The 16,963-nt window shown below is 45.9% G+C and overlaps 1 protein-coding gene across 7 annotated transcripts in view; it reads right to left on the bottom strand.

Moving 5' to 3' along the window:
- Window positions 1-16,963, bottom strand: part of SUGP2 (SURP and G-patch domain containing 2) — a 29,148-nt gene that overhangs the window by 11,923 nt on the left and 262 nt on the right. For 2 of the 7 annotated variants that reach the window (XM_037506215.2, XM_037506216.2), the window contains exons 1-5: window positions 16,832-16,862; window positions 15,418-15,549; window positions 11,795-13,384; window positions 8,571-8,691; window positions 368-852 (exon numbers count right to left, since the gene is read on the bottom strand). In XM_037506215.2, coding sequence (XP_037362112.1) covers window positions 368-852; window positions 8,571-8,691; window positions 11,795-13,384; window positions 15,418-15,538 — 2,317 coding nt within the window. In that variant the 5' untranslated portion in view covers window positions 15,539-15,549; window positions 16,832-16,862. Of the gene's footprint in view, window positions 1-367; window positions 853-8,570; window positions 8,692-11,794; window positions 13,385-15,417; window positions 15,550-16,427; window positions 16,471-16,502; window positions 16,598-16,831; window positions 16,878-16,963 lie in introns of those variants that run through there. The other 5 variants (XM_054693390.1, XM_037506214.2, XM_037506217.2 and 2 more) reach the window with 5 other exon arrangements.

A 16,963-nucleotide genomic window follows, 5' to 3' on the forward strand; every position in this document is an offset into this window, starting at 1 on the left:
CCCAGAAAAGAAGAGGCAGGAGGCGATGAGGGCAGCCCTAAGGAACATAAAGGGACTAGAATGAGAAATGGATCAAGGAACTTGAGTGCCAAGCACAGCACAAGCACATCCTGCTGCCCAGCAGTGGAACCTCGAGGGAGGCACCTTGAGACAGCTTCCCTCCAGGACCAGGAAGAGCACACCAGGATTCACAGGCTGTCCCCTATTGGAAGCAAGAGGAGAGCGCCTTTGAACATGTTCCAGCCAGATCTCTGTGGGTATTACCCACTGCCCTGCCCAGCTTGCAGAAGCAATTCCCTCTGCAGAGACCACTGGAGAGAGAGGGTAGGGGCTGGGCCCAGAGAAGGAGACAAGAATAAGCACTCACCATCAGCAGATGGGCAGGGAGAAGAGGTCTGAGGGGCTTCTGAAGTGTCCACTCCCACTGGCTTGGGTGATGGGGCTGAGCTTTCTGAGCTGGGATCCTGAGGAGAGGGTCCAGCTGGGTCTGGCAGGCAGTTCTTGGCAATACCACTTCTGTCTGGCTTGGGAGGCTTTCCCGGAAGGGAGCCTGAAGCCTGCCGGCTGTGGTGCCTCAATCTGGTGCCTGAGGAGAGGAGGGTCTGGGTGCCAGTAGTTGCTCTCCTTCCCTTCCAGCCCCGGAACCCTTGAAAGCGAAGTCCCCGACGGCGCCCTGGAAGGAGCCTCTTTTTGAGGCTCCGGACTGCCCGGGCATACAGCATGGCCCTGACTGCACACTCTGCCACCACTGGCTTCTGATCCACTCCTGGCAAGGTTTGGCTCATCCGTTGCACTTCTGCCAGTTTCAGCTTATAGTATTTATACTCCAGACTACTATCGTCAGACAGAAACCTGTATGACAAACAAGACAGCAGGACATTGGTCAAAACACCACCACACATCATTATTATAAACTCTAAGTGGCAACCTCCCTGCTGTCCTGGAGGATCCATACAGATCCCATAAGGACTCAGAGCAGGGCCCAGTTCCCCATTCTGCCTATAGTGACCACAGGGCAATCAGGAACTCTGAACACTGATCAATTCCTTCTTTATTTTGTCACCAGCAGCCATGAAGAGCTCACAACCCCTGCTGGTATTGCAACACAAACCAACAGTCCTGATGCCACGAGGCACTTAGCTGCTACTAGATTACCTATAATGGGAGTGAGTCCTTCAAATGACCAGTGAGACTGGGGGCTCAGTGACCTTTAAACTGAGCAGCACGCTACTACTGGGAAACCACATGCAGGGTTACCATGAAGACAGTACAGAAGAAATCAGGGTTACACATACTGATGTCAAAAGGTGCCGGTGACATGGCCAGGGAATACAGTTATAGAAGACCGTGACTGTATGAAACAGCTTGGTATACATACATCCATGGATGTCCACTTTGTTACAGTGGTGAAAAAAATATAAGCGAGGGCAATCATTCACTCTGAGGAATGGATGGAAAGGAGTGTGGAGGGGTCTTCACATTTTTTGTTTTCTACCCCAGTAGCCCCTTCCTTCTCCCGTTACCCCACCCTTCTGGAGTCTGGACTTCTCCCCATTTCCCTCGAGTCTCATGGATCAAAAGCATCTACTCATTCTACTTCTGTAAATGTGTTCAAAGTCACACTGTCCCTCAGCTTTGCTAAGGCTACACTGGGTCTGCAGCTCTCTAGCTATTACTTCCTGCTGAAGTCTCTGATTTCCCTTTGCTCAAAAATTTCCCTTTGCTCAAAGAATCAGGTTTTACTTTGGCTGTTCTGGTCTCAGTGCTCATGTATTACATGTGGTCCATATGACTTTTCTTTCCCAGATATGACCTCACGCATCAGAGAGAATGTTCAATTTCAGTTTGTATAGAGAATGAGTATTTGATGAGTAAGCAATATTTCTGTGGTGCTCACATCATTTGACATTAAGACTTCATGTATTATGACAAGGTTCCCAATCACCAATGACCAGCCAACCAGAAGACAGGAGATCACGCTAAGCAAAGGCTGACTGGTTCCTGGTGGGCAGTGCTGTATGAAGCTCCTGCAAAATGCTGGGGAAATCTGTTGTGTAAGCATTCCATCCTAGTCATTCTGCTGAGCTGATAGCAGCATCCTCCAAGATCACACCCTGACAAGCAAGGATTCCCCTGTCCCAAATGGGATGGCTTGCTTGTGTTGTTGTGAGGTTTGTTTGTTTTTTTAAAAGGCAAAAACATCTATTTTAAGACATTTTTATTTATTTATTTATTTTTATTTATACAATAGCTGGGGTACAGGTTAGAGGCATGGGAGGATGGGAGGATTCACCAGAGACAGAGCGGGGAGCAGAACAGACAGACAGACCGAAAGCACTGCAGAGGGGAGCAGTGGGCGAGACAGAAGAGGTCTGCTGCACCATGTGAGAATCTCCCTGGCTGGCCGGGAATTGACTCCATGCCGCGGAGGCTGCGGACAGCTTCACAGCACTACACTCAACTCGCTGCACCACTAGGAAGACCCATGAGGCTTATGTTTTAAGTACTTTTTACTATAAGGAAATGCTTCAAATATCATCCCTGTTTATGCCAGTTCACTGTATTCTAAATCCTCTACACCCTTGCTGACATAACAGCATTTATTAATTTCAGAGAAATATATTCCCTTCTCCTACCATGGTAAGATTTACTAATTCATTTCCTTTTTTTTTTTTTTTTAAGATTTTTTATTTATACAGACCAGAACTGGGATGTAGCCAGAGGTGAAGAGGATGAGAGAGAGTGGGGAGCAAAACAGGCAGACTGACTGAAATACACTGCTGAGGGGAGCAGCGGGCGAGGCTAGAGAGGTCTGCTACACCGCGTGGGCCAGCAACCTGGCCGGTCAGGTATTGAACTCGTGCTGCAGTGGCTGGCTACAGCCTGACAGCACTGTCTTTAACCCCTGCGCCATCAGGGAGGCCTACTAATTCATTTCTAAGTTTTGTATATTTATATAGTTCACAACTATATAGTTCAACAACATTCCCAACCATGTGGCTTCAAGGTGACTCTCCCTTGTCAGTAACCTCCTGCAATGCTTTTCTCCATCTTATTTGAAGTACTATATCCACACCTTTCTTTCTGGTAGCATTTGCATGGTAAGTAATTTTCATTTTTGTTTACTACTCCCTGTATTGAAGCTAACAGCAGGTTCTTTTATTTATTTGTTTGTTTATTTTAGCACAAGCAAAAGCAAAATTTCTTTAGAGACAGAATGACTGCGGGTTGGCAGGGGGTTCTTGTCTTAAATGAGGGGCAGGAGCTGCTTACTCCAACCCTTCTGCTTCCAGGGAATTGGGTTATTGGTCCAGGCAGCAGTTTCTAAGTCACTTCCCCTTGTGTGCTCCCGATGTGTAGTTGGTCCTTTTAAACCTCTCTCAGCTAGTGGAGATGTCATCCACAGATATGTGTGGATTATTAACAAGGAAAACGTATCATGATGTTGTGCTCCTGTTTCCTATTTGCCCTTCTTTTTGAATTTTTTCCCCTTTCTTGGCTTTTCATTGGGTTGAAAACATTTTCTGTTTTGCTTTTTTCCCCTCTATAACAGAAGTTATAAATCCCATCTTTATGCCTTTAATGGCTAATTGACACACATTTAAACTCTTATTCTCTGTCAACATCCAGAGTTATCCACTAGCTATTCTCATTCTGAATGAGGTGAGAGTCTCAGTGTCCACTTCCCTCTTTCCCCTTGCCACCTTGAATACTTAAATCATTTGGGATTTTAGTGATCCCCAAGCATCAGTTATTCAGATGTTGGAGCACTTGGACAATTATGCTGACAAACCAAGAGGGATTCTAGTCACTTGCTTTTTCTGCAAAGAAACATGTGATCTTGGTGGGCTGTCCCTGGAAACAAGGACCAGCACAGGTCAGGGCAATACCACTGCTGAGACAGAGTACAGAAGATGGCAGACAACAAAGCGTATGTGTTCTGTCAGCATTGCTGGGCCCATTCTACAGGCTTGTTGCTCTGCAAGAGATTGAAGAGAATGTAGAAAGTACAGTGTCTGTCTGACAACCCTTTAAGGCCCCAGATAAGGCAGGCAGCCTGGCGCGAAAAGCAGCAGTCACTTGTGTCCCCAGGACTCAGCTATGAACAAACCCTGTCCTTGAGGAGGGGGTGATAGCAAATCTCTGTTGGATTTCACTAGGGAGAGAGAATGGAAATCCTCTAACTCACAGTTCTCCTCTGAGGTTTGAACCTTTCACTTGGTAACTACTAGGAAGAACCGATTAAATGCACTGAGGCCTAGAAAGAAGGAGGTCCTCTGAGAAACAACTGGAAGAAAAGGGATAAAATCCTCACTTACTCTATAGGGCTTCAACAGTGATGCATAAAGCCAACAGATCAAGAAAGAGAATGCAGGTTTCTCACCCAGAGATACAGAGGTAAGTGGCAGCATAAAGAACAAAAGTGATACTTCCAAGGAGTGGAACTGGCATGGGAACCAGTTATGGCAGAAACACTTTGCTTTTTGTGATTAGTTCCATAAATTACTTTGGCAAACCACATAAAGAAGTTTGACTAAGAATTCAAACAGGGCCTCCCCGGTGGCACAGCGGTTGAGCGCTGGGTTGCGAAGCTGCCCGCGGCCTCTGAGGAGCCGGTTCAATCCCCGGCTGCTCCCCGGCCACCGGTGGAGGATCCCACATGGCGCGCAGACCTCTCCTGCCGCCCGCTGCTCCCCTCAGCAGTGTACTTCGGTCCTTCTGCCTGCTCTGCTCCCCGCTCTGGCTCTGGTGAATTCTCTCACCCTCCCGCGCTTCTGACTGTACCCAGTGCATGTATAAACAAAACAAACAAACAAACAAAATAAATAAATAAAACATGCCTCTATTAAAAAAAAAAAAAATTAAAAAAAAAAAAAAAAAGAATTCAAACATACCTCCCAAACCCAGGCTCACTATCTCTTATCATGGTTTCTATGGCATACTTCTCCCTCCCCTTCCCTTCTGAAGGATCTCATGGGTCCCTAAGTCTCACTCCTTAACCTGTTCTCCAGCCAGGTCTATTCCAGTAGTCAACCTTTGATATTTTTATTTCAACAATTAGAATTTTCATTTCCAAGACCCTTAATAATAGTTCTTTTCCATGATATGCACATTAATAGTTTTTTTCAATAATATGTTTCATGGATATAATATACTATTATCCACCTAAGATTATTAATTATACATACCTTATTTAGACTAAATCTTTTGCTTATAGTAACTATTTTCTCAGGTGTTAACTGTCTGTTGAATTTAGTGCCTCACTCATTATATTGATTTTCCTCAACTATTTAATTTCCATAATTCCATGCTTCTTTTTTTTTTTTTTTTTAAGATTTATTTATTTATTTATATAAGCACTGGGTACAGTCAGAAGTGTGGGAGGGTGAGAGAATTCACCAGAGCCAGAGAGGGGAGCAGAACAGGCAGACTGATGAAATACACTGCTGAGGGGAGCAGCGGGCAGCAGGAAAGGTCTGCGCGCCATGTGGGACCCTCACCGGTGGCCGGGGATCAAACAGGCGCTGCAGAGGCTGAGGCAGCTTCGCAGCCCAGCACTCAACCGCTGCGCCACTGGGGAGGCCCCATAATGCTTATTTCTGATTTGCACGCCCTTATTATGGCTCTGCCTACCACAGCGGTCAGTCATGAGCCTGCTGGCCCATATGTAATGGTCACAGGCAGAGCACACCCCAGTTCTCTCAGGTGCTCTCTCCCTTCAGCCAGTCACCCATCAATCACCTGGAAGCTGTCCCAAGCTTGGTCTCTGCTTTCATTTGTCTATCTGAGACTACCCGAATTCCACCCTCCAATACAGCCCTGCCTCTTACTAGTTGTGCATCTTTAAGGCAAGAGGCCTCTTCCAGCCTCAAGTTTCCTATCTGCAAAATAAGGATGACAACATGTATTCTTCACAGGGTTGTTATGAGGATTTGGCCAGCTAGTGCTCAAGTCAGTAAATCACTCAGAATGGTACAAAGTGCACAGAAAGCAAAAGGGTTTATTAAATAGAAAGCATTCAACAAGTGATGCTGGGACAATTAGGTTACCAGGGGATTTTAAACTTTTAAGTTACATGTGTACTCATTCTATACTTGAAAATAAAACAGATGACTTTACAAATTCTGTAAAACTAAAACCGTAACAATCTCCAACCCTCTTCTGCTAAATCACACTGGTTCCAAAGAACAGTTCCAAAGCTCTGGGTCTGCTACATGGAAATGCATGCCTTTAAAGCATCTTTAGTAATTACAACAGCAAGAATACTGAGTTTGGTATGGGTATACTGTTGACTACACATGATTAGAACTGAGCACTCAAAAAAATGAAATATAACTAGATGTTCTGTGAGATGACATGTAATCTTGTTAATTAACAAGGGAATACAAGGCAAGACATCATGCTATGAAATTATCTTCAAGTCAAAACACTCAGGTGAGGACATGGCATGTGTGTTGTATGCCATGTGTCATGGGCAGCAAGCATGTCATCTGGGACATAACCCATGGAAGGTAACCTGATGACAACACCAGGGTAGATGGCCCCAGCGGATACTGTGCCGTGTCTAAAGGCATTCTGGCTATCACAGCTGGGCTGCAGGATTCCCCTGGCATCCACTGGGTGGAGGCTAAAATGCTGCAATGCCTATGATGGTTCCCTGACAGAGATGATCCTAAATGTCAGTCACACTGCAGTTGAGAAACACAGACACAGGCTAATGGTCTCCAAAGGGAGCTCTCCCTTAAACTCATCAATTTCACTCCCAGATATTACACTCATAAGTACATGAATATAAGTACCTATATATGGACAAAAATATAAGCATGACACTGTTCATTGTAACATTATTTGTAGGTAGGTAGACTGAAGAGAATCTAAGAACTTACCAAGGGGCAATGTTAAGATATGGCATATGTGTATGATGCATCCATTGGTACTAAGGACAATTATGCTAAATTTTTTTTTTTTTTTTGTGGGACCCTCGCTGGTAGCCAGGGATTGAACTGGTGCTGCAGAGGCTGCGGGCAGCCTCGCAACCCAGCGCTCAACCGCTGCACCACCAGGGGAGGCCCACAATTATGCTAAATTTAAAGCCTAGGAATTGGGAAGGATAGGTGGGGAAAAAAAACCCATAACAAAACACCACACAATGAGGGACAGTTGAGTGACTGCATCTTTACAAAGCACACAACACATACCACTTTGATAATAAAAAAAAAAAAAGTTACCATGGAATAAAAATACTCCATTTGCAGCAACCTAGGCACGATTCTACACACATGCTAAAATGCGACATATTGTGATACTGCTAAAGCAACTTGAAACAGCATATAATCAAAGCCATTCTAGAAGTCCAACAAAGAATAGCTAAACAAATTCTGACCACCTAGCACAAGGCTAGCTAACACAGTTGTCTAAACTAATGTTTATGAAGTGAGCAAAAAAGCTGTAGGTAAACAGGGACCAAATACCCAAAAAAGGTGCTTTCTCCTTTCAGTCAGTAGACACACAAAGGGCTTCCCCCGACTTGACTTTCTCTAATAAGAAAGTACTATATATTTTTTTTAAAACTTTTTTATGGTTTTTATCGTTTTTTGTTTTTTTTTTTTAGATTTACTTATTTATTTATACAAGCACTGGGTACAGTCAGAAGTGCGGGAGGGTGAGAGGATTCACCAGAGTCAGAGCGGGGAGCAGAGCAGGCAGAAGGACCGAAGTACACTGCTGAGGGGAGCAGCAGGCGGCAGGAGAGGTCTGCGCGCCATGTGGGACCCTCCTCTGGTGGCCGGGGAGCAGCCGGGGATCGAACTGGCACTGCAGAGGCTGCAGGCAGCTTCACAACCCAGCGCTCAACCGCTGCGCCACCGGGGAGGCCCAGAAAGTACTATATTTTTGATGAAAATTTTAAAGTTGTTCTGTTCACGTGAAGAGGCACTAAGGCAAAAGGAAAGACAGTTGAACAAACAGTAGCAAGTAGATGAAAAATAGCTGCTGGGACAGGGCTTTTTGCATATACTCCTCACTGCATCCTTAAGTCAGCACAGCAGCACAAGAAGCTTTGAGCTGCATGAAAGGCTCATGGCAGGTCTATAGTAGGGCTGGCTGGGGCTGGAACCCATGTGACTCTAACTCACCCTCATGCTCTGCCTACTAGCTGTTCACTGCTATTCACCCTCATGCGCTCCATACTACCAGAGTCAGTTACACAAAAATGCCATATGCGGGGGACCTCCCTGGTGGCGCGGGGGCCTCCCTGATGGTGCGGTGGTGAAAGGGGTTAAGTCTCAGCATGATCAAGCTATAGCCAGCCACTACAGCTTGAGTTCATCCCCGGCCAGGGAAATAACCCACATGGCGCAGCAGACCTCTCCTGTCTTGCCTGCTACGCCCCTCAACAATGTATTTCAGTGGATCTGCCTGTTCTGCTCCCCACTGTGTCTCTGGTGAATCCTCTTACCCCCTGCACCTCTGGTCTAGACCCCATTTCTTGTGTGCATAAATAAAAATAAATCTTAACAAAAGCCACGTGCTCTACTAAAGGGATCCAAAGGCGGGACAGAAAGACCTACCAATAAGCAGGGTCCTCCTTGAGGAGAGCTCTCTCTTTGGGAGACAGGCTGCCTCCGACGACACGTGAGACCAACTGGTCGATGGTGTCTACCACCTTGTGATCTGCACGCTGGGGGACTGCTGCAACACACAAGAAAGGGTTTTCTGAGAAACAAGCATGGCCACATGAGGCTGAGGAAGACCAAGATAGTCAGGGCCTAGGATGGAGCCTAAGCTGGCACCCGCTACTGAAACCTTCATTCCTGATAGACCAGCATTGAAAAGAGGAAGGCAATGTGTGACACTCTAGAAACTAATATGCAAAATGCCCTCCCAAAGGCTGTAACATAACTACTGTGGGGAGAGTCACAATGACAGTACAGGGCAATGAATGTACATCTTCTATGGAAGGAAATGGTACCACTTTTCATACCACTCAACTTGAATGCAAACAATACTAAAGGAAAATACAAAGACATAAAATGTACATAGATTCAAAACATGTAAAAATTGTATCAAGGTCATGATTCCTCAAATGAAGGAGGGAAGAAAAGACACACACATACACACATACATACATATATACATATGGACACAGAAAAGACTTGAAGGAAATATACCAGACTTCTAACAAGTTACATATGAGTGGTAAACTTATCTGGGATTTTACTTACTTTTGCTTTATTTATAAAAAATAAATATGAATGACTTTATTATCACAAAACATATTTACAAAGAAAAATTCCCTAATTGGGCCTCCCTGATGGCATAAAGGGTTGAGCGTCAGCACTAATAAGCAATCCGCAGCTACTGCGGCAGGAGTTTGATCCCCGGCCAGGAAGCTAACCCACATGGCACAGCAGACCTCTCCTGTCTTGCCCGCTGCTCCGCTCAGCAGCGCATTTCAGTAGATCTGCCTGTTCTGCTCCCCATTCTGTCTCTGGTGAATTCTCTTATTCCCCACACCCCTGGCCTACACCCCAGCTCTTATATGCATGAATAAATAAGTCTTTAAAAAAAGAAAAATTTCCTAATTAAAAAAGTCAGGGATCACAGGGTATGTGTTTGTGGCAATTATTTGTTGAATGTATAAAAATGCTTTTCAAAGTGTGAATTTTCTCCTATATGACATGTAATTGACAATGTCACCAGCAACACAGAAAAACATCTGTATTCTCAAATACTAAGACCGTTTATAGTCTCCTGATATTTGCGACAGTCTGTTTGTTCACTCATTCAGTAAAATTCACTCAGACCTAGAGAGGTTTTCCAGTTGTTCTGTGGAATACCTGCCCAGTCCTGTCTCTACCTGTGCCCACATGGTAGCTGTGAGTTTACTTGAAGCATCAGTGTAAGCACTTTACACAGGACAAGTTGATCTTTCAGTAGTCATATTACTGCAAGTATTTCCCTGGCAAACTGTATTCTTTTTTGGTTGCTGGTTACTCTCATCTTATAGTACTGCTAATTTTATGTAATTTTACAAAAGTATAAGAGGTTCAAAGTCAAGAAACTTTGAAAGATAATGAAATCTATGAATTGCTGCAACTGTCTCTAGAGAAGATGACCATAAGCTAGGGCTGTGAAGTGGATCCCAGCAATATTCTGCCGAGAAATCTTTTTTTAAAAAATATTTTATTTTTTACATAGAAGAACTGGGGTGTAGGCCAGAGGTGCAGTGGGTGAGAGGATCCACCAGAGACAGAGTGGGGAGCAAAACAGGCAGATTTACTGAAGAGTGAGAAGAGTGACGGGCGAGACGGGAGAGGTCTGTGCCATATGTGGGTTAGCTCCCTGGCTGGGGATCGAACTCAGGCCAGAGGTGATAGCACTAAGACTTAACCCCTAGGCCACCAATGAGGCCCCTGAGAATCTCTCTTTTAAGGAAGGATTTAAAAAAAAAATTAAATACTACTAATAATAGAAAATCAACCAAAGATGCTATCCCAGCAAGTCTAACAGTAACAGAAGTAGCGCAGGTCAGTATCCATGTAACATGGGTGCTCATGCTGTCCAGATGAGAGCTAAGGACACCAATTACATGGGAACCCAGCTCTTGCTGACTTCAGAAGTGGGAATCCAACATCAAGGGAAAGGTGATATCATTTACATGAGGTGACTGAGGATCATGCCTGTAACAGGTGCTGTGAAGCACAGAGAAAAGCCTGTGTGACAATCCTGGGAAAGGGGAAGGGTGATGAGTGCCTTCAGGTTGTGGCTGACTTTTTCTTCCTCCATCAACCATTCCAGTATGGCTGCTGAAGCGACTTTCCCTCTACCATGCTGGAGAGAGGTACATGTAAGGAGGAGAAATCCCATTGCTGGAAGGCTCCCTCTCCAAGAGTAAAGTGTGGCTGCCCATCCATGAGTGACCTAACTAGTGACTGGCATAGCCAGGGCTCTACAAAGTGCACAGGAGTCAAAAGATTCAGGGACAAATGAAATATCCCTGCTTAATGGGGAATGGAAACTGAAACCCACATAACGAGGTAATGAGGGCAAAGTCTTCATCACTGGTCACATGGCCAGTACACAGGTTCATGGCCTCTGGGATTCTGGGCTGTAAGAGCATCCACCTGGGCTAGTTTAGGGAAGGGGAAAAGAAAACCAGGTAGCCATTCATCTCTTTCCTATTGCCTCAGTAAACCAACATGTTAACTGCAGGTTACCAGATGTACCTAAGTCATCTGCAGCCAACCTGAAGAGAGCAGGTGGAAAGGTGCCTCCAGTATCTGGACTGATGTCTGAACCCTGCTTGGCCTCTACATAGTTCAGCATGGGCTCTCTTACTCCTACAGCTGGGAATTGAGATTTCTTCTTTCATGAACCTAGAGATCCCTCAAAAAAGTGCTTGGAATTCATTCTTCTTTCAAGTAATACCTAGAGGACTGTTGGAAGAGGGCTTCTTAACCTTGACTGCAGGAGGGTACAATCCCCCAGAAATGCAGACAAATTGTATGCAAATTCATACACATTTTTCCTAACAAGGGCCACAGCTACTTGTCAGATTCCTAAAGGCATCTGCAACCCAAAATGTCTAAGGACTTCTATGGTTAGACAGAAGATTCCCGCTACATGTTTGCACAATGAATGGTACACTAACCAATGCCAACTTTCTACTAAAGTTCTAATTTGTTTCCAATTGGCTAAACAAATTCCATGTAAAAATCTGAGAATAAGAGACATTGCAAGAGGACATGAAAAACAAACCACAATGAATAGAAACTTTCACTGCTTTTCTTACCATCACTCAGAACACTTGAAGCCTTTGGCTGAATTTTGGGTTTCAGAGAAGGAACCATTTTCTCCTCCTCATGAAGCGGCTCAGGTTCAGCCTTCTTGACCTGGAGTGGACACCCACTGCTGACAAGCCAGGCCTTCAGGTGGTCAATATACTCTCTCCCAAACAGAGTGGAGTCTTCAAAGTTTGGAAATGCAGCAGGAGAAGGAGCAATATCTTGGAGGCCAACAGCTTCTAAGATCTTCTCTTGCCGGAAAGAAGAGGCCAAGGAGAAGGTCTGTCCCAAAAGGGCCAAAGACTTCCGACAAAGGGAATTTGTGGTCTCTAGGGCAACAGCCAAGTCCAAGGGGTTGCTAAGGGTCTTCATTTTGACACTCAGCTCATAAGCATTACAGGCCATGAGCAAGGGCGTGACACTCTTCAGGAGCCGGTCTTGAAGCCTCATGATGTACTTGTCAAAAGGCTTTATGATTTCAAAAAAGCAATTTTTGGTCTTTACAGCACCTTTGTCTAAAAGCATGTTTAAAAACTCGTTATCAACTCTGGGTGTTTTCAAAGCAGAGTGCTTTAAAAATTTGATAGTAAAAAAGCAAAAATCTCTGTGCTCTGGTTTTAAAGAGCATTTGAATGAGGCCAGCATTTTAGCACAGGTTTCAGTTTCAAGCTCAAAGAGAGTCTGGAAAAGCTGGGAAAATTTAACATCATCTTTTATGGTGTGGAATCCTGCCCACTTGATTATTTCTATTCCAAATCTTGAAAAAACATCAGACTTATCTATGGGGTCAAAGCTCATCTTCCTCCTGGAAAGCCGAACATCCTTCAGATTGAGACCTAAAGGGATCTTCTGAGTGGGGAACTGTATATCTTCTGTCCCTGGGTTTGTCCCGAGAGTCACATCAGGACTTGGGGTGGTTTTCTGGATTTGATTAGTGCCCTGAGTTTTGGGGGTCACACGATTTATAGTGGGTACTTTTTTTGTGCTCACACTTCTCAGTGTGACACGTTTCCCAGCCCCTACTTTTGGCATGAGCAGGCCCTGAGTATCCCCCTTCCCTAGGAGGGCACCCTCCTGGTCAACAATTTTGAGACCTCGGCCACTGCCCCTGAGCAAAGAGTCTGCCTCCCCTGGATGGTCGATGTCATAATCTCGACTCTCCTTCTCCAGACATTCTTTCTCAATCAGCCTGGAGGAGGCAAAGCCCCCAAGTAATGTTGACGGACCAAAGCTATACTCCTGTGACCAAGAGGATTCTTGAGAAACTGGGTGGCCAAAGTCCTGTTCCCACGAACCACGGAGTGCAAACTTCCAGTCCTGAGAACGAAAATGTCCCAATTTCCGATGGCCAAAGACCTGGTCTCGGGAGTCAGGGTGGGAAAATTCCAGATCCCGGCCACATTCTTTGCGAAAATAATTGTCCTCACTTATAGAGGGATTGCTTGATCTGAAGGATGGTCCTGGAAAGACTTCACCTCTAAGGCCTTCTCTCCCAGTGTCTCGAGAGTGAGTTATGGATCCACTAAGTGAGTACCTACTATCGCTGTGAATGTCGTCACACACATCTGCTCTGGTTCTTGGGACGGTCCTTAGAAGATCTGAAATAAATGATGCAAAAAGAAACACAAAGGTACTTTAGATCAGAGGTTGCAAACAGACGGTCCTTGGATCCCAGCCAGGAGGAATACTTTATCTGGCCTGAGCACATTTTACAAATTCATTATCTGTTGCCAGCATTTAAAATGCATGTGGTTTCACTTAAAAATCTGATTTACTACTTATAAAACAGAAGCCCTACAAGCACGGGGTTTGCAGCTGCCTGATGAAGGTGTTGCAAATCAGGCAGCAGGCTCTGCACCAATTCAGGTCTCCTGCCTTGGCTCTGAAGAATCTGTTCATACTCATTCTTACATTTGACACTGCACCCACCATACCAGCACTTGACAAAAAGCTGGCTGACATGTTCTCTCAGAAGGTCCACTGGGCCAAAAAAGCTCTGGGAAAAAAAACAAAAAACAACAAAAAACAAAAAAACAGACAGAAGCAGAGAAGGAAGGAAGGCACACACTAAACAAGCCACATTGAGAGGCCATCATGAAAACAGAAAGCATGAACTTTTGTTCTCTTGTGTAGAAAGAAAGAACACAGGGCAATGTATGTGTACTTGTTCCTTCACACACAGAGACTGTCAGATACTAAGAATACAAGTGAACTACAGACAAACAGGGAGAGGAGCCTGGAGAGACTTTGCATGGGGGTTTCTAATCCCTAGCTAGAACCTATCACCTAGTCAAAAAGCAAAATGAAAAGTGAAGGGATGAGAGAAGATAGTAATAGGTCTAAAGGCCACAGGAAGCCAGAACCTTGCACAAATCCAGTTTATCTGCAAAGAAAGTATTTATTGAGTGCCTACTGCTGGTACTACTTCAGGTATCGAAGTTCCAGCAGGGAAAGGAGACAGCAAAATACCTGCTTTCTGGACTTGTCAGGAGTTGGGGAGTCAAATAATAAACATAAACCCACCAGATGTGAGGAAGTGTCCACAGAAACATGAAGCAGACAGAACAAGAGAGGGAGTTTTTCAGATAGGTTGGGCAAGTAGGGAAACTTTGAGCGGCAGAGCCCTGGTGCAGAGGGGTCATATTTGCAGTGAAGGGAGAAAGTCTTCCAGGCAGAAGGGGAGGACAAAGCCCTAAGGTGAGACCAGCAGGAGGCAGATTGTTAAGACGGGTGCTCCTAAATTCTGTTGAAAATGGAATACCCATGGAACACAACATCATTTAATCCTGGCTGGAGCTCAGGGTTAAAAGGTCCCCAAGTGAAATCAACTGTGCAGTAAAGTTAGGCAATCACTATAATAGGAGATGCAAATAGAAAGGAGGGTGCCAGGTTAAGCCAGACATCGATGTGATTCCAAGTTTACTCTGAATGTGAGGGAGAGCCATGGACAGGTTTGGAGCAGAGGGATGACCTCACTGGCTGTTGTGAGGAACAGACTGAAAGACAGAGTGGATGTTCCAAAAAAGAGCCCACTGGGATCATCCAGGTATTGATGGTGTGGTTAGGGCCTAAGGCCATAGCACTTGAGGTAGAGTGGTGGCTGGATTTTACACAAAATAATTTTCCAATGGTTTACAAGGTATCTGAAAATTGCAGAGTACAGCAGAGATAGAGAAAAGGCAACCAATGGACCATGTAGCCATAACAAAAGACATGGTTTCAGAACCATCTGACTCCTGTTGAGTTTCTAGTCCCTCTCCCTCAATATTTCTTGAGGTACCTAATGGTATTAGTGTTTGAGTAGGCAAAATAAGACGTAAATCTCCATATACACACACATAAAGGATTCACAAATCACCATAGATGTGGTTACCTCTAAGGGGTAAGGAAGTAGGTAAGAGACCTTCTTTAGATGGGGGAGGCTGCCTGGGGAGGAGAAGCTCCAGATAACACTTCCTTCGCAGAATGATTTCACAGGTAGACCACGGAAAACTTCCTCTCCCCTTAAAGAATGTAGGAGCAGAGGGGTTGCATAGTGTGCCAAGGCACTGAAATCTTCCTCCCCAACTCTAAACACACACCATCCCTACAACCCAGCCCTACCACTTGCAAACCAAGCTCTTTAATTTACCTTGAGCTTTAAACTGAAGAGCTTCACCTACACCCTCACCACTGGGGTCCATGTGATACCGGTTAGCTTTTTCTTGTAACACAGCATCCAAAGTCTCCTGGGTGATTCGCCTTGCTGCCATGTTTCTCTGACCTGTAGTGAGAGGAGAAAAAGACACTAATAATGACAACTAAAGCTCAGAGAGCCTGCTGTTTTAATTTAATCCTCAAAATAACAAAGCAATAATCCATAATCCAGTGTGGTACTTCTGATGGACACTGGATTGCTTTAAGGGGGCAGGAACTCTGCCCTCAAATAGCACATAGTATGTTTCACATCTGAAACAAGTGTATGTCAATTATACCTCATTTGAGAAAACCTAACAGATGTGTGTTGGCTGGGAAGGAGCAAGATGATCTTAGACATGTTTTCTGCTTCTCTGAGCCTATTGCTTTAGAATCCCTTAAGAGCAGTTCCACCTCTGGGAGATGCTGGAGGACAGCAAGTAGCAATACACATAACTGAACATGGCAGGGCAGTGAGAACATAACCATCAAAGTGGTGGTTAGGAAAGATGCTGTGTTTTCCATTTTTACACATACAGGGCCAAAAGGCTCTGAAAACTGACTTTCCCTCTGAGAAGCGTCTCCACGAGTGGCGATATCCTTCACCAGTGACACAGCTTGCACTGTGCCAGGTTCTGTTATAGGGAAGGGACCCCCTCGACTTCCTTCATACCTGCCTACAACCCAGCAGACCTGGATCTTCTTGCAATATGATACACAATAGGAATAGGGAGACTCAAGCTAAGTGACCCACCCAAGGTCAGATGTCCCCAGCTGGAAACTGGCAAACAGGGTAGTGGGGACAAAGCCCTGAAGTCTGAGTAGAAAAAGACTGAGAAAGAGTATTGAGGAATACAGAGATGGCATCGTTAACCATCAAGATACCTCCTGAAACCTCAAACCATCACCCCCTTTTCCGGGGTGCCCCTCCTCAGCTGGCGAAGGGACCAAACTACGCGACATAACCTTTCGGTGTCTCCGTCTCCCCATCTGTGGAGTGGGTAGCTCGTGGTGGGGTGCGGTGGGGACAGACCAACTAACCAATTCTGGGGGCCCGATACAGCTTCCCCGAAGTGGGTGGCTCCGGACTCGGGCGGAATGAATGAACCGGGGCAAGGGGCAACCCCCTGGGGCACGTCCCGACCCGTCAGACCTGCGAGAACGACGAAAGGGCCCTACGTGCCCAAGAGGCCGCGCACCTATCCCCGGGACCCCCAGCCCGGCCCCCCGTCACGGTCTCCCGCCGCTTCCAGGCCTCCCGCCCCGGGTCCCACCCAGCACGCCCCCCGCCCAGCCCCCCGCCACGTTCCTCCGCCCTCGGCCCTGGTGAGCCAGCCCCCCGCCCCGGGCTCAGAAGCGCCCGGCCTCACCCCGAGCCCACCGCGCGCGGAGCCGCCCCCGCCGCCGCCTCAGGCTCCTCAGCCGCCGCGCGAGGGCGGGGACATGCAAATGAGCCAACGGTCTCTGCAGCGCCGCGCCGCGCAGGCGCAGGCGGTCACCGA

This window comes from Talpa occidentalis, unplaced genomic scaffold (genome assembly GCF_014898055.3).
Source record: "Talpa occidentalis isolate TD23 unplaced genomic scaffold, MPIMG_talOcc4v2.1 talOcc4.12, whole genome shotgun sequence".
Lineage (NCBI taxonomy): Eukaryota > Metazoa > Chordata > Mammalia > Eulipotyphla > Talpidae > Talpa > Talpa occidentalis.